General features: G+C 37.7%; 2 protein-coding genes across 2 annotated transcripts; one reads left to right on the top strand and one right to left on the bottom strand.

Annotated features, from left to right (window-relative positions):
• Positions 1 to 711: 711 nt before the first annotated feature.
• Positions 712 to 9181, top strand: LOC106850358 (cytochrome P450 2J4-like). The gene is made up of 9 exons (XM_088170924.1): positions 712 to 1058; positions 2077 to 2239; positions 2752 to 2901; positions 4315 to 4475; positions 5333 to 5506; positions 5708 to 5873; positions 6503 to 6690; positions 6800 to 6941; positions 8638 to 9181. The coding sequence occupies exons 1-9, from the start codon at positions 888 to 890 to the stop codon at positions 8814 to 8816; spliced, it is 1494 nt and encodes a 497-aa protein (XP_088027050.1). The 5' UTR covers positions 712 to 887; the 3' UTR covers positions 8817 to 9181.
• Positions 9182 to 9570: 389 nt separating this feature from the next.
• On the bottom strand, positions 9571 to 22529 carry CAPN10 (calpain 10). Its single transcript, XM_014871602.2, has 13 exons — positions 22385 to 22529; positions 21803 to 22011; positions 20337 to 20468; positions 19898 to 20094; positions 18458 to 18675; positions 17822 to 17963; positions 16145 to 16311; positions 15344 to 15603; positions 14694 to 14896; positions 14094 to 14349; positions 12858 to 13057; positions 12222 to 12267; positions 9571 to 10897 (listed from the first exon to the last, which is right to left on the bottom strand). The coding sequence occupies exons 2-13, from the start codon at positions 21944 to 21946 to the stop codon at positions 10868 to 10870; spliced, it is 1995 nt and encodes a 664-aa protein (XP_014727088.2). The 5' UTR covers positions 21947 to 22011; positions 22385 to 22529; the 3' UTR covers positions 9571 to 10867.
• Positions 22530 to 23273: the final 744 nt, after the last annotated feature.

Raw genomic sequence — 23273 nt, forward strand, 5'->3', positions numbered from 1 at the left:
AAGTTTGCTACATCCTGGTACAAACCTCTCTGGTAAACTTAAGGGATCCACAAATCAGTAGGGATTAAAAGTTTTGTTTCTTTCTTCCATTTATTTGTTATTTTCCACAGATCAAATAGAACCTGTGCATGGTTTCATCTCCAAAATTTGCACCAGAAGATTTTAAAACTTAGCATAACATTAAATTTTTTTAAAAAGAAAAGTTAGACAACATCATACAATCTGATGGATAGAAAAATAATCTCTTGCTAGTGTTCACATAATATCATAAATATGATAAATGAGGAAAGAAGAAACTCTTCAAATTATTAAATTACCTTTTTTCTTATTAAAGACAGTAATTTAGCTTTATACTGCATAAATTCAATCTTTTACACCTCAGACACCTATGATATTGTGTAGATGTTTCTTCTTCTATAAAGAAACCACACAACAATTGTAGTTTTTCAGAATGACAATAACTAATGCATTTCAATGTTTAAATGCATGAAACTGCCTGAGGTGCTACCATTATGCAAAATTCTTGAAAACCTCAGATAACTATTCAATAACTGGAACTTTGACCCACTACCAAGGCTAAGAAGGAAACGAAATTCTAAGTGAAAAAAAAAAGACAGATCACAATTACATATTATAAAAAAGTGGGTGTGGCTTGGCTAACCACAAAGGATCACATAGTTTGTTTTTCTAAGGACTTCAGCTTGAGAAAACTGTAGATTGTCAGAGAGAGATGGCTACAGGAGGCATATCCTTAGAAGGAGTTTGGATTCAGTAGAAGAAACACATCTCCACAAATCCAAATTTTCAGAAGAAGTTATACACAAATTAAAAAAAAAAAAAAAAAAAAAAAAAGACAAGACCCAGTGAGAAGTTAAAATTTTGATAAAATGTTGGAGATTAGTGAGATTTTTATAGCTCTAGTAGTGTGTCTCCTGATTTTGCAGTTCCTCAAGCTGCAATGGATGCGAACCCAGCTTCCTCCAGGACCAGTTCCCCTCCCCATCATCGGAAATTTGTGGCTGCTGGACTTCAAACTTCGCCGAGAAACGCTCAGTAAGGTATTTCTTTATCTCTGTGGTTGAAAATCAGTCTGAATCTATTTAAACTTAAATTGGACATTGCATAGGAACAGCCTAAAACACTATTTTTTTAAACCTCATGCAAGATTACCAGCTACTTTCAAAGCCTCTGAGGACCCTGCACTATTAAAAATATTTCTGACTAACAAACACTACCATTGCTTTAGTCCTTGCTATTTTCTCTCTCTTTTGGTTACATTCTCACAAGCACTGTCATAGAATGGTATTTCATTGGCACTTTCATTCTCTTTCTATGTTGGTATCCAGCCCTGTAAGCCACCTCCACCAGAGTTCCCCTTTCCTGACACCAGTGCCACTGGAACATCTCCATTAGAAGACCAAACATGTACCCTAAACAGACGGTTTTTTCCTTGTTTTTACAGCAAAAAGATTCTTTGTCTGCTGTAAACAGGTTACTACTAAAACAAAACAGGAAAATCTGATTGCTGTTATGTTTACAACACAACCAATAAAGCCAATCAAAATTACTTTTGAAAAAGTAAGGAATTTGCTTCCCACTATTACAAGGAAAAATATAAGCATGATGTGAGGAATGACAATAGAAGAAAATAAGAAAAATCCTGTCGAAGTTATAGAAAATACAGCAAGAACATTTCTTTGCTTACTTTGTAAATTAGAGATAAGAAAATACCATATTTTTTGTTCATTAATAAAATAAAGATAAAAGCTCTGGGATTTGCCTGTAATCATTTGTTCTTTGATTTAGAGCTGACAAAGTAACCTGCTGGTTTTCCTTCTGTGAAATTTTCAGAGGTGTTCTTCTCAGAGATGTTCTTAGCATCTATCCCATAAGGAGCAATTATCTTCTATTCCCAAAGCACATCAATAACAGAATTTTTTTCTGAAACCTGCAGTTCAATTTGATGCCAACAAAAGGGTTTAATTATAACTACAGAAAACTCCAAAATAAATTGATATTTGAGTGCATGCTTTCCACTGATTTATAGTTACAAATTTCCTGTTATCAACTCTTCAGTTAACCAACATCTACGGAAACATCTATACACTGTGGATGGGACAGACACCTCTGGTTGTGCTGAATGGATACAAAGCAGTAAAAGATGGCATTGTCACCCACTCAGAAGAAGTTTCTGGAAGACCTCTCACCCCTTTCTACAGGGATATGATGGGCGAGAAAGGTACAAGGGGTTACACAAGATTAAGATAGAACAAGGTGCAAAGAAAGATGTTTTCCTCTGCACACACATCACCTACTGCTGTACCAGGGCAGAACTGGGATTTCATTGCAAAAATGCTTCATGCAGAGCTAAGAATGTTAAGGAAAAACTAAAAATGTTTTGTCTTATAAAGCACATCGCTCAGTCTTCTTCCTTCCCAATAGATCCAAAGGAATACTTGCCTGGAGAAGATGATCTTTAGTTGTATAATTTCTAAACCAGGAGACTGCTCATGTAGAAGATATCTATAGACAAAGCTGTTCAGTCCTCACCAAAACCCACTCAGTTTCCATGAACACATTTATGAGCAGCTGGGGGTCATAAAATCCTCAGAAACCAAAACCCAGCTTCTAAAATCTAATATCAGTGTATCTTGTTTGTGAAATACAACCTCATCTAAATCAAAAATTTGCCTCCTGCAGTGAAAGGATTTCCCTTCCCAGCAATGAACTAAATGTTTCTGTGTTTTTCAGGTATTTTCCTGACGAGTGGCCACACTTGGAAGCAGCAGAGACGCTTTGGCATGACAGTTATAAGAAGTCTGGCACTTGGTAAGAACAATTTGGAGCATCAAATTCAAACAGAGGCCTCTCATCTTGTGGATATCTTTACAAATACAAAAGGTAAATTCACTAGAAAAGCAGCACTTAGAGCTTTTCCTGAAATATTAGGTCTGGTAAATGTACTGGTTCACAGTACATTTTTACAAGTAATATAGATATTGTGGATATTAGTAGAACTTTCACTGGCTTCTTAACTGCATTCTTTGCAAAAAATGTTTTGTCTGCACAGTGGGCAATATAAAATTGGGTTTTTTTAAAAAAAGGAGAGTTTTAAAAATTATTATTATCAACACAGCTGGCAATGATTCTTACACTCGAGTATAGAAACACCCTCCTTAAAATACACGATGTATGACCTGCTGGAAGTCATTCTAGGACAGCAGGCTTTTAGGATTTGGCAGAGAAAGAACCCCAACACAAGGAATGTAACGTTCAGTTATCCAAAAAAATTTCTTTTCAAGGTTTGGATGAAATAGAAACCAATAGAATTTTAGCAGGCTGCCAAAATAAAGCAATTAAATATAAATATTCTGGGCAGCCAAATTCCTCACCCACATCATGTTCCATGTGAAAACACAGAGAGGTTGCCTGAGGTCTCTCTTCAACTATCCTTGGACTAGGCCCATCTCTTTTCTGAGAGCAAGATTCACACATCTTTAAAATGTAGGAGATGAAAAAAATCATCTACCTCGAGTCCCTGTACAGCCCAAAGCTTTACCTACCATGCAATCCCTTCTCAATTTAAAATCCAATAAATTTATTTACGCTTTCCAAGAACAACCAAGAGCATTGAACTGAAGTCAGAGATGCATTTTCCATAGGAGTATACTTCAAAGGTTGTCCTTGCCATTGAAATATGTACTTCATTTATTTTCTTCTGGATTTAATCCTTTTCAATGGGAGATATATTCCATCCTATTATATGAGTTTTGCCTTTTCAGTCTGTGGGGAAAAAAACACATCTATGGTTGGATTGTTAAGACAATACTTGAAAACCAAAAAGAGATAAATAATTTCAACAGAAGTAAGAAATGAAAACTCTATTTTTTTTCTGGTTTGTTTTTGCTTTTAGGGTTTTTTTGGCTTTTTTTGGGGGGGGTGGGGTGAGGATTGTTTGTTTTGGTTTTTAACTGTGAAACTTAAATATCTACCTCCATATTTGAAGGCATATGCTCTAATTAATTGTTTGTGTTTCCACACAACCCAGACCACAAGTCAAAGAAGGGAAAAGAAATTGTTTATCTTCTCAAAACTGATAATCATTATATTTTACAGGAATAAAGAGCAGATTGAAAATTAAAATTCCATGCACTTATAATTCATGAAGTTAATATGTATTAAACCAGGCTTCACTCAAGAATTTTTTCTAAAAGTAGAATGATGCCTTGTTTTTTTCACCATTGAAAAAAGTCTTCCTCGTTTTTCTTGCTGTAGTCTATTCAGAAGTTCTCACAGCACCTCCCATATTCACAGGCAAACCTTTTGACCCCCACACTTCCATCGTCCATGCAATTGCAAATATCATTTGTGCTGTTGTTTTTGGGCATTGCTTCTCCAGTGAGGATGAATCTTTCAGCAAACTCATCAAAGCTATTTATTTTGTGATCTACTTTCAAGGTACTATCTGGGGCAGGGTAAGAATCTAATTTTCTTGTTCCTTAAGGTGCATTTGTACTTGACAAGTCAAAAGAAATTAAAACTATTCACAAACATTTCCATTTCTAAACATACCATTGTTCTACAAGCCACAGTGAAGTAATAAATCAATATATACCTTGTATATGTAATTATTGGCTTCTAATCCTTCTTTGTGTCTGTAAATCACATCCTAAAATTAAAATTCTAGATCATCACTGCTTTTCACATATTTCCAATGAGCAATCATTTGCAGAATACTGTCTATTTAAGATTCTTAGTTCTTAAAATGAAAGCACTTCTAAAATGTAATTTTCATTTAGTCTTGCAAATCCAGAAATGCAGTTAAAAAGAACTAAGTCATCAAATGGATGCTCTTTTGAAAAGATATCTTGTTTCAATTCATAATTTATATTACCATGAAGATCTGAGTTATTCTGAGCTTCCTATAAGATACAAGTTACAACTTCATCACACTAAGAATAATTTTTAAGTTCTTGAAACCCTACCTATTGCTTAACTTGCACAGATTTTGGCACACTGGCATTCTACAACCCTATCAGGTTCTTCATAACGGAATGCCTAAAAAAAACCACAGTAAAAAATTCAAGGTTGGGAAAATCTGTTTGTGAGTCAGATTCTGCACTCAATTAATCACCCATTTTCAGAACCCCTGTTACACTACTAGGTATTGATCCAAAAAGCAAAATATAATCATGTTCCCAGCATTTAATCTCTCTTACTTGTGTATTGCCTCCCATGCCAATTTGGTTGCCCACGTGTTGCAGTGACTTCACAATTATCAGGGAATCAGAACTGGGATCTGACATTCCTTATTTTCTGTTTAACACCACAGCTGTACGATGCTTTCCCATGGCTCATGCACCATCTCCCAGGGCCTCATCAGGATGTGTTTGCATACAACGACTTCATGCACACATTAGTCATGAAAGAGGTCCAGGCTCATGAGAGGCACAACACAGGAGATCCACAGGATCTTATTGACTTCTACCTGGCTCAAATAACAAAAGTAAGTTTCTGTTTATCACACTCTCCCTTCCTTGGCTTCAATGCCTACTACAAACACTTGCTGTTCTAATAACTGCCAAAGGATTTTAACATTCACACTCTATTTGATTAACATTGAAGGTGTTTGATTTGGTGGGCTGATCACTGTTATCATCAAACAATGACAGTTTCAATGTGACTGGTGAAATTATCTACTTTATAGTCTTCTTGTAAATATACCCTACAGACCAAGGATGACCCTACTTCTACATTCAATAAAGAAAATATGGTTCAGACTGTGGTTGATCTCTTGCTGGGAGGGACAGAAACAACAAGCACCACCCTTCTCTGGGCACTGCTCTACATGGTGCAATACCCAGAAATACAAGGTGAGCAAAACCACTACCAGAGAGAACTGCATTCAACATCACAATAAACATCATTAGAGTAAGTATTAGCTCAATCACTTGCAAGACATGCACATGAATGGTGCAATATCAGCAATTGAGATCCAGAAAATGGAAGGTCAATAAATGAAAAAAACAGGTGCTTTCCCATTTGATTCACCAGCAACAGTAGCTGAAATTAGTAGTAGCCAGTTTTATCTCACTAGAAGGGGTTGGCAAGACAGAGTAGCAAATTAAAGACATTTAATTAGTCTCCTCCTAACCTTCGAAGTAGAAAAGTTTTTAAAATATACCCAATCTGATACATATTTATTAACAATAGAAATTCTACCTGTCGTTTCGAAGTTTAATATGATTTTTGAAACACAGAATGGTACTATCCTCATCACCAAGTAGGATATGTCTTAAATGAGACATCATCCTGTGCTTTCAGGAGATGAATTTCCTTGATCAACTGAAACCTACACAGCAATCAAACCACATGCCAGTGCATTTCACAGCAACATAATTTCTTTTATTTCCCTCGTACAGGACATTCTCATACAAAAATCTGCTGGGGGGAAAAAGGAGGGGTGGGGAATGGGAAATAATATTATTTCATTTGTCTACAGAAAAAGTTCAAAGGGAGATAGAGGCTGTTCTGGAACCCTCGCACGTTATCAGCTATGAAGACCGTAAGAAGCTGCCCTACACAAACGCTGTCATTCACGAGGCTTTGCGCTACAGCAATGTCACCTCTGTTGGGGTCCCTCGGCAGTGCCTGAGGAGCACAACTCTGCTGGGTTTCCACATTAAAAAGGTACAGATACCGTCATTTCTTACATCTTTGAGCTGTTAACATTTAACATTTATGTGACAGAGAGAGAAGGAAAATCTATGGAAAATAAGATCTCTGCTGCTTCTTGCAGGGCACGCTTGTGTTGCCAAATCTGCACTCTGTGGTGTATGACACTGAGCACTGGGCAACCCCTTGGAAGTTCAACCCAGATCATTTCCTAGATTTGGATGGCAACTTCGTGAACAAAGAGGCATTCTTACCTTTCTCAGCAGGTAACACCCTGACCTTGAATATTCCTGTTTGCCATGTTTTGCAGGAAGATTAAAAATATTACCTCTAAGTTCTAAAATTATAAAAACATACATTTATAAAAATGTATTTGACACAAAGATTTAAAGTCAGGTCTTCTGCTGTAAGAGCCACAAATATTGTTGTGCATTTTGTATTTTTTATATATTCAAACAGAGGATAAGTATGGCTGGGAGACACAATGCTCTTTCCTTGGCATATGCAGGGCTCCTACCATAAGGATATCTGAGCTTCTTATCTCCTAATGTGTTAAATGAGGGTAGTTACCTGTTCAATCAAGATGATTCCCCTAAATCAGGAAGCTGATTTACTTTCACCTTACAAATAGGAAGGCCAATGACAATGGAATGTGATTTTTCAAAACATGCGGAGAAAATCTGTGCAGTAGGAAACCAAACCTCAGTCTCCCAAATCCTACATTAATAGTCTAGCACCAGGTTTTCTTGTATCTGTAGAAAAGTAGTAGATTTTGTAAGTTTTCAGCAGAATATTATTAGGCAACCAGAAAAAATTCGTAGCTTTTCAAAGCATATTACAATATACAACTTAACTAACTTACAGTGCAAAATGCAGGGATTCAAAGATATGGAAGGGGAAAAGAATGCAAAGCAGTATCAAACAACTTTAGTGAGTTTCTCTAGTCCACCACTTTCTCCAATAAACTGATTATGAAAAAAAGCAGCACAAAAGAGGAAAGTGGTATCATTACTAAAAAATTCATCATAAAACCACTGGGAAACAGCTGAGGTTTTTTTGGTGTTACCATGATGTTATACTAACTATAAACTTCTTGTAGCAGAAAAGCAAAGAGCATACTAAGTAACACATAGATTAAATGTAGTAAATTCAGATTTTTTTAGAATTGCCTAAATTGTCTGTAAATCCTACAATCATCTTTGCAAAACAGGTATTTATCATCTTATCTCCTTCACTCACCAAATGGCCATGAATCAAGACAACTAATTTGGGCTCCCATTTCAGCTGTGGCATAGGACTATTTCTTTAACTTGCTCTGGTTGTTTTCTGTTTATGTAATATGAGTATTTATATATTCTGAATATTGATCTTTGGGGGATTTTTAGTTTGGAATATATAGATATCCTGAAATATCCTGTGTAAACAATATGCCAAAATGAGTCACTAAGTCTTTATATCACTGCACATTTCACTCCCTTAGCTCACACATCTGTTCCTGACACAAGGACTCAGTATACCCTTCTGAATTTCTGTTAAAGAAATCCTAATTATATCCTTCTCCTTGGCTTCAGAACTGCATCCCACACTGCTCCAACCCTCCCCTTCTCAGCAACCAAAATAAGACTCCTCAGTATATTAATCTTTTAACAATCTGGCTTAGCTAAGAAGCAATTCATGGCTCTCACAGAACAAGAATCAACAGAGAATCGTTTACGGGCTCCAGGGATGAAAAAAAAAATAAAAAACCCAACCACAACACCAAATCAAACACCTGACAGAGGTGCACAGTTTCCCAGTTAAATGTTTTGTCTCTCTCCTCCTAAAGCATTTTCTGTCCTTATAGAAGGAAATAGGAAATAATTATCTTACATTAACAGAATTTATGGAACTCAGTAGAATTGTGTGCAAAATTCTTTTACAGAATTTAACTTTACTCATGCAACTCCTGCTTTTCTTCTGCAGGACATCGTGTTTGTTTGGGAGAACAGATGGCACGAGTTGAACTGTTCATCTTCTTTACCAACCTCCTTCGGGCATTTACATTCCAGCTCCCCGAGGGAGTAAAGGAAATCAATCTGGAGTACATTTTGGGTGCAATATTGCAGCCACATCCATATAAACTCTGTGCTATTCCACGCTAGTCTGCAACACACTGCAATGCTGAGAGACTTCAGCCTGCTAATAATTGCAGATCCTTTAAAAATGTTTCACTCTCTCAATTCTATTCAGATGGAAGTAGCTCAACACAGCAAGTTAATAGTGTTTTTATTTAGGAGGTCTGACCTCATCTACTGAACTTTCTGAAATGAAAATAAGTCTACCTACCAAACTCATATAATTGAGTCTTAGGCATATACAAATAGACAATATTTCCCAAAAAATGTATTTTCAGGCTTACAGTACCAGTGAATTAGCTGTAGGATGATAGAAAAGTAGCCTGTATCAAGTAGTTTCCTGCATATGTGCTCTGTAAGGTATCACACTCTTAAAATGGGACAACTGCTCAGTACGGATGCTTGAATAAAATTTTCTTCAGTAAGCTGTTAATCTTCTGTGTTCATAGGTCTTTTCTTAGATGATCTTGCAGGAGGTAACAGAGTATACACAACTTAGTGTTGAGGCCTTTGCCTTTCACTCTCCCAGAAAGCATTATATTGTGCAGCCCAAACTTCACACACACAAAAATTATTGTAGTATGAGGCCTCTCATAACCCTGGCCCATTTAGAAATCCTTACAACTTTTTTCACTTCCTCAGTATCCAATTCTATTTCATCACAACTCAGGTCCATGCACTTTCACAAACCTTTCCTTCTGTTTAGAAACACTGTATGATCCAATAATTTCCTATTTGAAGAGAAAGTAATTAAGAAAATAAATGATGTCAACATCTTCAGTTGTTTTATTAGGTAGAGATTTATTACTCATGGTGTTTTCTTCTGTTCTTTCTCCACATCAGGAGATGTGGAAGGTTTTGACCATTTAAAATTCAGCTGAAAGCATCCTGAATCCTTTCAATTTTCAAAGTTAAACAGGAGCCAGCAGAAATTATGGCAGGATGTAGTTAAAAGCAAAAGCAGCATACTACATATTTCTGGGACATAAAACTAATGGAAGACTTGATCCTCCTTGCAAATATTTCCAATTATTCCCTTCCACTAAGTAAAAACCCCAGGGTTTTAACACATGGTAATGTTTGCTACCACAGAACAAATGCATACATCACTTAATCATTGACATTCTTTTCCTTTTTAATAAAAGCCATTTGAAAACTTTCAATGTTACTTTATTTTTATTGAGGAAAATATAATATTTTTAAAATCCTGCTTGAATAAGAAACACTTTCAAACATAAATTAAGAAAAAACTCTTAAACTTCACATTTCTTGCAGTGAGGGCAGCTCTTTCATAAAATACATTCTTACAGATTTACAAAAGCTGTCTGACAAGATATTCAACAGTTTTCAAGTCTTGTCTTTTTTATTTCTGATGTTCATTAAAGAAAAACTCACGAAAAAATAAAATAAAATAAAAATCTTTCCTTAGAACCCACCATCTGCTTGGTTCCAGAGAGGGCCCAAGGTAAAGTGCTCAGCAGCAGGACTGGCAGTGTCAGGTACAAACTTGGACTTTTTCTACTCCAATGTATTTTGATGGTTCTTGAGGTATATCCAGCTCTTCTTCATGAAAACTTCATGGTCACATGAAGTTATTCTGTCAGGTTGCATTCTTTTCCCAATAAAATATTACTTCACAATCATAAATGGTTATAGTTGGAAGGGATCTTAAAGATCATCTTGTTCCAATCCCCCTGCCATGGGCAGGGACATATTCCACAAGACCAGGGTGATCAGGGCTCCATTCAACCTGGCCTTACATGTAAGTTTTCTGGTTTTCTTCCAAAACTGCAGTTTGGATTAAAACATGCACATATTCTTCACCTGTATTTTTGAAGAACTGAGGTACATGATAATTTGCTGTACAATGCTCCTTCTAAAAATGTGGGAAGACAAAATATTCAGAGTGTTCATGATTAAAAGAGGTATTTTTTACAAAGAAGTCATCACAGCCCTGACAGTTGGTACCAGTGAAAAACAGCTGGGCTAAGAGCATCTTCTTATTATTCCATTTAAAACTGAGAAGAGCAAGAGATGAGGCATTCCTCAGCTTCCTGATGCAGTGCAAGAATTCCACATTACCTTTTCATCACAGTTGTAAAGGAAACCTATAAGAAAATGTGTAATACAGAGGAAAAAAAGCTATTTCATCAGGGTTTTTTTTGTCAAGAAGGAATTGAAGTGAATCAGAGAAAAGAAAGATTTAGAAACTAAGGTCAAAATGCAAACTTGTCATCTGAAACATCCTTTTAAAAAACCTAAAAACTTTAAAACTCATAAATCTCATCACTTCAGTAACTAGAGAACACAGTCAAACTTTTAGAAAAGTACACTGACATCAAGCTCTGTTGTTATGTATCTTTTAGAAAGCACTAGCCCAAAGTGAGGCAGACTGCCTGGAACCCTCAGAAGCTAAACCCCTGAAAGTTTAAAATTCAGTATTTAGAAGAGCCCATACTGTTGAAGATTAGATTCAGACATTAATTTCTCCCACTGATAGAAAAATGTAACTGCAATTTCCAGATTCTTGAAGCTGTCCTGAGGAATCTAAGTTGCCTTTGATTCTGTTTCCATGAAACAACATAAAGGAATATAATTTTGATATAATGGTCTTGCAACACTTTGTTCCCAAAACAATGGTAACAAAGGACCTTCATGACATAGTTCAGCCCCTAAATATTAAAGTTCTTAATATTAAAAATTAAACAGGAACCATATGGTACACACAGGTCTGTGCCCACTGAGTGAAGTACACAAAATTCACACTGTGTGGTTTTAAGAAAAAAAATGTAATCACTGGTCAACATGACCCAGATTGAGAAAATGAGTAAGCTAATTCTAAACTTGGGTGAAGATCTTTTCCTACATTTTTTGTTTTGTTCATACCCCAAGAGAAAGACCCAAGTATCTAGATGGTCATGTTCCACTTAATAAGCAGAGTGTTATCAAGGACATGTTTTGATCCACCAACCAAATCATGTATCTCCAAACCACTGTTAAAATAATACTTTATTTTTTAATGAAACTAATTTTAACTAAAGTTCTCCTCTGCACTCAGTAAAAACACCATAAGTATTAGTCACTCAGTATTCACATCTAACTCTTTTATATTACATGCCTATCTAATCAAGCAAAACAGAACCAAAATCTGAAATAGCTGTCATTAACTTGATCAAAACAACTTGCACTCCAGGAGGGATTATAATGGTGGGATGCTGTATGGGCTGGCTGTAGGGAAACAAATAAAAACCTAATCTTCTCATTTTGCTGTACTTTCTTAAGCCTTTAAACACTATATCATCATTAGAATTTTAAAACTGCAATACAGAGGATACCAAAAACCAATCAGATGGAGGAAGGATACAATATGTAGTTAAAACAAGCAGAGCTGTGATGACACCGAGAATAAATACATCAAAATATATCACTTACTTCTTGTAATACTTGTCCAAGTGTCTCCCGGCTGTGAATGCGCTTCCTGTTGAAAACCCAAACCACACTTATTTCTGTACAAAGCATTGGGAATCTTGCAAATATCAAGTATTTAAACTACTTCAAAAAGAGAAGTTATATCAGGCTTTGTTCCATACCCTTTCCCTTAGCAAATCTTTCTGCAACTCTATTGAGACTTACTGCAGTCATATGGAATTTACAATTCTGATTCAGAGCTGTTGTTATTCACATCATAATGAGGAACTACCTGGAATAAGGCTGGCTACTCATTGCATTTTCTCAAAAACAACCCTGATTTTTAAAAGGCATTATTAGCTTCCAACGTAAATCCTAACATTGATGATACAGCAGCTGGTATTTAATTACTTTAGTGTCATCTCCTCCAGCAATAGACATTCAGCAACTGATGCAAGAAGATTTAACAAATACTACCCTTTTTAGTCATTCTTCCAAAATACTCAAAGTGCTAAGTAGTGCATGCAAACACAACAGAAATACGAAGATGTCACAAAAAGTTTCCATCAAGAGAATACATTACTGCAGTCATTTCCATGCGTCCTGTAGTATACGCACTAAAAAGACTAGAAATGCAAATAAAAGGCAACATAATTTTACCTGTCTATTTTGGTTGCTATGACCACTGTAAAATTGCCTTCTGTATTGGGCAAGTATGTAGAAGGTATAATGACATAACTTCCTGCAGGAAGCCTGCAAAGTCGGCTGACTTCCTGGGAATAGCAGTGAGGAACACAGCTCACCAGTGGCTCCAAGTGTACAAAAGAAGTAGTTTGTGGTTTCCAGCTGTTGTTAGGCACCTGCAAAAAAGAATGCAACCATGCCTACCTTTTCATCTGTTTCAGGTCTCACAATGTTTCATTTCTAGGACACTACAGTGTGACATGGGCCATCTCTATTTCAAATACCCGCTCTGCTGTACAGAGCTAGAGAGAAGAGGAATGGAAAAGCTTCCAGAAAACCCAGATGGCAGTACTAAGAACAGATGAATCATTCCTAGCCTGTTTGTAGACAACCTATAGAACCCACTACTCACATAGCTCTAGAGCTTTCTCTGTTGTCTGATCTTATTCCTCCCTGCTGCATCCTAAAGCACTTCTTTTCCACCTCAGGGATCTGCTGAATAGACTGTGTCCTTCCTATATCTAGTAGTCTTTCCTGTACTAAAAAGTGATATTAGACTTCATCTCACTCTCCTATAGGCATAAAAAATGCAATTTTTTCTTCACATATTGTATACTTGAAGTTTTATTATTACTTCTGGCACCCAAATCCAGACTCTTCACTTAAGTAACACCTTTTTTTGAAGCATGTTTTCTAAAAATAAAGCTACCTTTCTCTGTGAAATAGTTACTTAAACTTTTGCTTCTCAGGTTACATTTATGCAGTTGAACACTGGCACACACATGTAGAATCTGTATCTATCCATATCAAATCAAATCTTGTTTTGTTTCTGATCACCTGCTCAGGATATCGCAGTCCTTTTCATCCAATATCATTTGCCTACGGACATTTAATTATTAGACACAAAGAAGGTAAGTTTTCATGATGAATTACCAAAAGGTCTGGTTCTCAATTACTAGGGCACTGAGAATTCTTTGCAAATCCTCAAAAGAGTTCATTATTTCTAAAACTCATTTAGAACCTTGTAAGAATTCAGTAGAACCAATTACCTGGTTACTATGCTAACTACCTAAGTTATTCCATATGTTTCATGGGCATTACTTCCCAGAGCAAGTCTGTGTTTCTCCCAGAAGCAAACTGCAAGGAGCTTTGTGCTCACAGGCTAACCTTCACTCTTGGCAAAAGAGCAATCAAACTGACCAGAAGCCTTACCTGGAAAATATGGAAACCTATTGGACAACACTTGCTATCCAGGCAGTGCTGACGGAGGGTGACTTTCACACTGCTTTTCCCCGGCCCAGCAGGAATGGAGAGGGGAAAGCAGGGATTGGTATGGAAGGAAGGGAAGTTCCTGCTACCTCCAGCACTTAGCCCATTCTTCCAGGATCCATGCAGCTGCACTGTCTCCCATTCACCAGCTGGGAGCTCTTCACAGAGGGCAGCATCTGTGGGTGGTGGCTTTAGTTCACTATCAAACATAAGAGAGAAAAGAAACTAAAATGTATAAAACATGTACTACCAGAATATAAACAAATCTGACCAGCTTTCAAACAGCTACCAACACCATATTTTGACTCTGCATATAGCACTAAGCTGCAGTTTAGAGTCAAGATGCTACTCATCTGGCTACTCCTGGCTAGTATTTTAACAAAAGGTAGTAGCAGCTTCATGACAAAAATCAGGAGCTGGGAAATCTTCATGAATTCAAAGACAACACCATGCTGTTACACAGCACTTTCAAAATATTCTGAACATTCCCACTTAGTGCTACACTTGTATTTTAAGAAACACTCTGTTTTGTTTTAAACCTACCTGAGAGAGATCCTTCCCGTCGAAAATACACGAAGCAAGAAATTGCCTACTGCATCTTTCAGAAAAGTGCTGGGAACAACAAGATAAAAGCCAGGCGAAAGGTCACAGCACACATGGACTTCTCTATCGTAGGAATGGCAGACGGTACCTACAACTGGAGGAGCAGAGAGGGTCTTTGGAAGGTTAAATCGTTTCTTCTCCACCTAGAACAGATGCACAGTGATGTGTGGTGGTTTAGGAAAAATGAGTAGCTTTTAATAAAATTAAAAATTATCAAATATTGTTTAAAATATGTTTAAGCATGCATGTATATCAGCAGATGACCTGAACATCAAAGAGAAGTAGGAAGAGTTAATATTCAGGAGCAGTAAATTTAGGAATGGCTTCAAGTAATCAGCCTGAAATGTCATGCATTAGTCTGGAACAATCCCAAGTGCTCAGTGATAAGAAGGAAGTACTGGTCCAGTAATAGTTTGTACAGACAGTATCTGTGAGATAAACAGAACCATTCCAACATAAACCAGAGACAGAAAATTTGTGACCAGTTGAATCAGTATCACTGGCACAGGAAATGAATGATTTTACTCTAATGTTTCAGTAATGCTTTTAAACTTCTATTTGCAAAGAGAAAAACATTACTTTTGTATTACCTTCCAGACATGCAATCCCACAGCCTGGTAATTCTTTCCCTGTACGCCTTCAGTCAAAGATGTATTTTGAATCCTTCCAGCCCAGTCAGTGCTGTATTTCCTGTGTTTCTGCAGCAGAGCAATGCACACCTCACTCGATTCACAGATCCTCAGCCAGAACTTGGGGTTGGTAGGGAAGCTGCTGTTGTTGCGGCAGCCACCTGCAGACTGGCCTCTCACCCAGGATCCAAAGAGATTCTGTGAGTGATACAGCACTTTCTCTAACAAAATAAGAAAACCATGGTGTGCATTTCAGACCTGGGAAGCTGCTTAATTTTACACAACAGGTATACGGCAGAGATTCCCTAGCCTAAGAAAACATGCTGTCATAGCCTGACACTTCTCCAAAGAAGAAATTAATCACCAAGATTTTGAGAGGCATGAGAATTAATGCCACTGTTGGTAATAACAGACTGATGACGTGATTTTTACAAGAAACTGTTACTAGAAATCTCAAGTGTATCTAACTATTAAAAATAAAACATCACAGGGCTGTCCAGAATAACAGCCCTCTGGACAGAGGACACTAATCGCTCAACCAACTAGCAAGTAACGAGATTTCATAGAAATATCAATGGTTTCTCTAAAGATCTTTAATTTCCTCTTGTTTCAGTAGAGACAGAAAAGGCCTATGAATCTTAAGGAGAGGGGAAAACTGAGAAAGAAAAATTATGGTCTAGTTACACCCATTTGCAATTCAAATAAATTCTTCCCCTTGACATAATGTTATTTGCATGAGAAACATGTCTTCCCATATCACACCTGTATAGAGGCTCTGAAGTTGTCCTTCCTCATTGACTGGAAAGCCCACAGTAATCTCATCAAATTCCCTGAAAAATTCCTCTTCGTCAACCCAGAATTCTCCCTCTTGGATCTGTGAGAGGAGTTCTGAAGCAACTACTGGATCTAGCTGGTTCCATCCTTGACCACTGCACATAAGACAGAAAATAACATTCAGCTCTTTGCCCCGTAGAGTTCCAGAACAGTGTTCTACCAAATATCTTATGGAGCAGGACAGCAAGAAGGGATTTCTTCATTTTACTGTGAAATAATTGCATTGAAAATTTCTCTGCACGTTGCTTGTCAGTGAGAGGGACCATAGGAAACACAAGTCATAACTTAGTAAAGAAAACTTCGAAACAGCCTAATACCAGACTGGATGCAAAACAGACTTCTGGGTGAAATAGGTGCTTTGTTTACAACAGTCACTACAGTAAGAAGTCTGAGAGCAAAATAAGCATTTTTAATTGTTGTTTAAAAAAGAGGCAAAAAAGTAAAACAAGCTGCACTGTGATTGTTCTGCAAGAATTTTAATGCTTTATATCAAAAAGTGCCATTTGTATTAAGCAACTGGCTACCCCCATGAACCTGCTTGCCAAGTCTTGATAAACCAAGAATTTAAATGCCTCATTATTTAGGGTTCATTAAAAGCTAGAATTTTAAACATTTCCCATTGTTTTACTAGCAAAAAAGAATAGTTCTGCACTTGAATAAAACAGGGCTCTAAGGTCACCCAATGAAACTCTATCCTCTTGCAACTACATGGCAACTTACTCCTTGACAAAGAAACTACAAGAGACCAAGCGTATAACCAAAGCACTGTCAAAAGAAAAGAACATCAGCTGAAGTCTCAATAAATGCAATTAAATTATCTTTCTAACTCAGGGAAAAAAAACACTTCTACAAAAATGTTCATTAACATCACCATATTGTTAACATATTTTAATGCTGAATGCCTGTTGCTTTGGTCAAGATTTGCATGTTCTTTTGTACAGTCAAAACATGCTAACATTTTCCAAAATAAGCAAGTACAGTCTGCCCTTTCATTCTTGTTACTTTGCTATTTGAGCTGCTACACATACTTCTGCAGAACCTTTAAAACAGTTCTCCTCTTTATTTCTACTTTATATGGACTCAGTTACAGCTTCTCCTACTTATATCAATCTACAGAAATGAGAGCACAAAAGAAACAATTATAAGTATCCTTCCTTCTGCTATAGTTTTATAATTACTCCTTTACTTGTTTTCTGCAGCTGAGCCAGAACCAAATGAGGAGAGTCAAGTCAAGCTGAGTGACTGCAAGAAACAAAGATGATCAAAGATACTTAGATCTATGGCAGAACAACAGAAAAGCAAAAAAATCAGAAACAAAAAATTAGCCAACACCTTAAGTTTGTCTCTGTAAAAAGATATGATGATTTGATAAACAAAAAATTTATTAAAAAAATTAGATTGTGACAACTAGGAGATCAAATCTACTAGCCTCAGAACCAATAAGCTATGTGGACTCCCAACTCTCTAAAGGACTGCAGACGTATTGAAGTCTCTTCTCTCCCCTGCTACAGATTATTAGTAGCATTTGCCTATGCAATACATAGATAAGCTTTGTGCTTCAGAACGTACACAAACGGTTTTCCAAAAGAACATAAAACTGCTCACCCCTCACACCAAGGCCCTTTCCAGCACCGCCTCCCCCAAGGATTTCGTATCCGTAGTAGGAAGATTTCCTTGCCTGACACTTCAGAGAGATTCAATGCATCTATCACAATAAAGGCATGAAATTCTCCTAGTTCACTTGCGCCTGAACAGAGAAAAAAAAAAGAATCTGTTTTATATTTTACAATAACATTAGTGAAACAAGGCAATTTTGTGATAAAATGAAACTGGTTTTAAATCTGTATTAGAACAGCACAAAGAAAACCCCAACAGTTCATTGTAGTGACTACAGAGAAATAAAGGAATATTGCAAAGTGTATTAACTCACCCCTTGATCTCAAATCCCTACAAATTCACTGTGCTGAAATTCATTCAGGTTTTCAATGGTGTTTTTGAGGTGCTTTTTCAAAGGAGTGCATTTTGGGGAAGGGTGCATTTGTTTTTGAGAACTGACCATATTAGCTTCTAATATAAAAAGCATTCCTCAAAAGCAGCCCCCATCCTGAACTCAGTAACATCCTTAAATCTTCATTTATCCAAACATTTCAAATTATACCATTATACCTTAGTACTAGAATCAGCACTTGTATTTGCTGGCTGCCTTGTGCTCTGAATGTTAATAGAGACATTTACTATCACCTTGTCTGGAGCTGAGGACTGAACAGCTTATTACACACTGTTCCTTCAGATTCATTAATCTTCTAAACACTGCCTTCTCCAAAACCATGCCAGTCTTCTCTTTCTCCACACTTTTTCCAGGGCCTTTCAGGATCCATCTTTCAGCAATTCCTCCAGTCAGATCAACCAAAGCATCTGCCACCTGTCCTGCCCACAACTGCTCATAAGATCCATGAACTCTAAAAAATTTACATTAAAAAAAATTTAGAAACACAAAGAAAAAGTTTGTACACACAGCAGAACGAAAGAAACACGATTCCTACACACTTGCATCCCCACTCTATATCATAGTCATGACTGTGCCCTACCTCATAACCTAAAGTATGTGAGAGAAAGAACATACTAGCTTATTTATATAGAACACAACATCTAAAGATTATGTAAGCCATTCCACTGCTTGATGGGAAGTTTCTTACATTCTCTTTATTCTATTTAAAAACTGCTGTTCTCTAGTACTAGACATTTGTACCTTATTATCCACTCCTTACATTATATTTTGTGATATACGAACTACATTCTATATAAATAAAAATATTTCTTTCTCTTCAATTATTCTTTTTTCACTCTGCACAAATAACCAGAGCAGCACTTCCCTCAACAACCTAAGCAAACCAAGAGATTGCCCCACTTGATGTAGCAGATGCAAAATATAGCAAAAGAAGTCAAGACTAAAACAGAATTACAAGACTGAACAATAAGATCTCTGCAGAAAACAAATATTATATTTCAAACCTACAGAGAAGCTTTAACATGACATTGGTGGTTCAGAGATTCTGCTCAATGTATCTACAGCTGAGTAAGTTACTTTATAATTGAAGTCTGCCTCTGCCCTCTGCTGGCAACCACAAAATCTTCTGCTCAGGTTCTTTGGGACATTAGGTATCTATCTTACCAGTGCATTTTGCTTCTAAATTGCTTTGTTGATGTGCCATACAGCATTAAATAGCTGCATTTTCTTTCTAAAACAATAGACTAACAAATTATACAAAATAGCAGTGAAATTCACATAACCAGAGCCTCAACTAGCACAAACTTACATAATGTTGTTGCCTTCCATGAAAATATCTGCATGCTTTCTGCTTTTCATTGAGCTCTCATCTTCCCTTAACAAGTTAGATAACTAATGGACAGAGACTTAACAAACATTATTTGAAGCCTGACAATTGATTGCAGCTTACTTTTCACCAGAATCATCGCCCTAAGACTGTCTTACTTCATATGCAACTGGAAGCACACTTTACAGACCTACAGTTTAAAGAACAATGTCTGCACAAGCCAGGATGGGACCACCAGCAGCCACAACACTCAGATCTATACCCAAAGCAGACAGGTAAAATAAATAAGCAGAAGAAATACACAAATATTGTAGTTCTATTTCCATCAACAGCAGTGTTCACATACTTTGCATAAGCTTTTTCCAGTAGTGGGAGCCAAAACAAATCCTCTGTCTGACACTGAGAAAAGCAGAGTTTGCCCCCAAGGCAAGGCAGGCGATCATCAATGGTCACTTCTACCCAGTGGCCAAACTGCCAGACCCGGCACGTGAAGCAGCCTTGGTAGGACTCATCTGTCCAGCTGGGCTGACCTGGAGGGATTACCTGGAGGGCAAAAGCCAAAATCAAGGCAAGCAATAATTAAATATTTTTATTTTTTGAAAACAAAACTAGTTTAAAATATACTGAATATCAACCATTTGTAACAAACACAGAAAAAAATATAACAAAATCAGTGAAACTGAGCATAATGAAGGCAATACTCAGATAACAGCTCGGGATTCCAGAACAATACACAAATGTCAATTAGGTGAAGAAAACTTCTCTAACATGAAACTTCTCCATACCTTGTTCAGCAAGTATTTGCTCTTCTGCAAAGCTACACAGGCACACAAGAACCAACAGTCTCCCAAAATTCCTTGTTTTACTTGCATATCCTGCAGATTGTTTGAAAATAACCGAGGAGAGGAACAAATGTCCTAAAATTAAAGAAGAGGAGTTAAAGCCAAATCCTGCATGACATTCTAAGAAAGTCTGTGTTTCAGGGACTGGGAGGGCTCCAGAGATTCTCTCATAAAATAAGGGAATTTTTACTTCTAGAAAATTTCCTTTTCATACGCAGCCTAAGTAAAAGTAACAAATAAATGGCTTTTGAGGGTATTTTGCAGGTACTTCATGAATGTAAATCCAGTTCCCACAAGAATTTTAGTACACAACTGTCACCATCAGGTGCAACCTTAGCAAAAGTGTAGTAAGTGAAAGATAACATAATTCATCAGCTCCTTGCTAGACTTGTGATCAATGTGACAGGGCTGATACCATCCACATTAAACTGCACATTCCAAATAACAAAAAACACAAAATTAGAACGAGGGAAAAACCTTTCCTAAGGCATAAAAAAACAGACTAGCTGGTAGCACAAGAGGGAATTCCAGATGCAAAGTCCTGAACACTTAATCTGATCTGAAAGTGAGTTTGTGAAATGGTTCTCCTTATATATAAACACTGCAAGAGATGGAAGTTAACTCATCAGCAATCAAGGTGTAAAGTACAAGAGCAGGAAGCTGCACATTCGACTCCATGAAATAATTTGTTTGCCAATTACACTTGATAACCAACAGCTCTGTCACTGTTCTACAGACAGCCCCAGACACAGGGGAAAAAATACAGCTCAAGACAACATACTTTTTTCCTCCATTACATTCTTATAGCCTTTTTTAGCCCTCTACATAAAGGTAGTATCATAAATAATTCACTTTAAATGGGTGTACTGCAGAAATGCATTCTAAAGCTTTTAGCCCTAATACAGCTTGCTCTGCAACCCAGCTATAAGTTTAAAAGCAATACAAGTCATATGACAAGTTATAATCTTTAAAAGTTTTCTTTCTTGTTATCAAAGAAATCAACCACAAAAAAAAAGCAATAGGCTCCTGAAAAACTCTAAAATCCAATTACTTATTTTGAAAACAGTCATCCAATATACCAAAAAATTTATGAATGACATAATGCTGCATTCTAACTTGGTATGCACATAATTTGTGTAATGAAACATCTTAATAATAAAATATCTGAATTCCTACTACAGCCACGAAGTTTAAAAGCTCTACAAGAGGATTTAAATCAAGCCTACAAACAAGCACCTAGACTTAAAACTGTAACTCATGTATTGTTAACACTGACACACATTGGTTTATCCACTTCTGTATTTCTAAACAAAAAAACCCACCCAGAAGTAGTCATTCAATGCTACCTTGCATTTACTACCTAAAAGCCCAGTTCTGCTAAAATCAGCCTTTTATACCTTAAAACTCACCTTAGGTCTCAACCAAGATATCTCGCCTCTGAACTGGGCAAGTGGGGTACAATAATCAAAAAAAATAGAGGTATCGCTGGCCGGAAATATGGGGTCTGTGTAAAGGTCTCTCGCCACCATTAACTGCTTTTTCTCTGCCAGCATTTTTCAACACAGTCCTAAGCAGCTTTGCCGCTTGTTCCTACGACTTTATATCGCCAGGCACCAACCTGCAACAGAAGCGAGTGTTACCGGGGAATTTTAACAGGGAAACAAACAGGCATGGCGGATTTATTTAGGGATGGACACCCTCGCACTCTAACACGGAGCACCTGGAACCACCACACTGCTGACTTCTTCCAGCACCTGATACTGCCCTACACCGCTCATCTGGAAGAGAAGGGGCCTCTGAGGAGACCTACACCCACTCAGGTCCCCTCACCCCGCTCAGCGCGCACCCTCACACAAAGCTTCCCGCCCACACCCTTTTCCTGACACTCAGCCCGAACAGGGCCTCTCCGCACACGCCTCCTCCTGTCCCCCAGTCCCCTGTCCCCACACGAGGTGTCGGCTCGGCCGCTCCCGCTCCCGTTTCCCCCTCACCGCGGGGCGGCTCGGCCGCCATTGTCCGGGGCGGCCGTTACCCGGCAACGCCGGCACGCGCGGCCCCGCCCAGCCGGCGTATGACGGACGGCGCCGTCGACCAATCAGCGAGTTCTACGTGTCACGCACCACGCGCTGGCCCCGCCCCTCCTCGGCTGAGGGGAGCAGGAGCGTCCCCGGGATCCGTGAGATTCCCTGGCCGGGAATACCTGGGAGAAATTGCAAACGAGCCTGAGGTACGGGCTCCTACGGGCGGAGGAAAATGACACCAAAGTGTTTTCATGAAGATTGTGACAGAGAAACCCAGAAAAATTGCTATCCTTCATCAAATGCTTTCTTGACATAACGGCAAAGATCACATTTTTGGATAGTTTATCACCATATAGTCGTCCACGGGCTGAACCGTCAAAGGAGATATGTTAATTCCCATATTCTGATAGCTACCACTGAGTAGTGATAGAAATAGGAAAAGTGCCTTAAAAGTACTGCCTAGCTCAGGAACAAAGAACAGAAATGCAGAAATAAGGGCCCTATGAGGCCGTCCTTCAGCACACCAAAGTTTTGGGTTTCAGAGCACACGGAAGGAAGCTGTTGTCTTTTTCATGTTTGGACCTTTCATATCAGTGTTTCTCCAGGAGCTCAGGAGTGGTCCATAAAGAAGCTGCTGAGCCACTGTGGAAGGATGAGGCATTTACGAAAAAATCTGGTTTTCACACTTGCCTGTGATGATGTGTTTTAAGTCTAAGGTCACCTAGTCCTTAGGTAGAGAGGTCATCTGAATGAGAGAGATCCACAGAAAACATGGGTCCGACTGGTTTTTATCACACATGAATGCTGCAATCCTCCTCTCAGCCAACCTTAGCAGATGGAAATGCTGTCAGGTAACTGC

Source organism: Sturnus vulgaris, chromosome 10 (assembly GCF_052056855.1).
Source record: "Sturnus vulgaris isolate bStuVul1 chromosome 10, bStuVul1.hap1, whole genome shotgun sequence".
In the NCBI taxonomy this organism is placed as follows: domain Eukaryota; kingdom Metazoa; phylum Chordata; class Aves; order Passeriformes; family Sturnidae; genus Sturnus; species Sturnus vulgaris.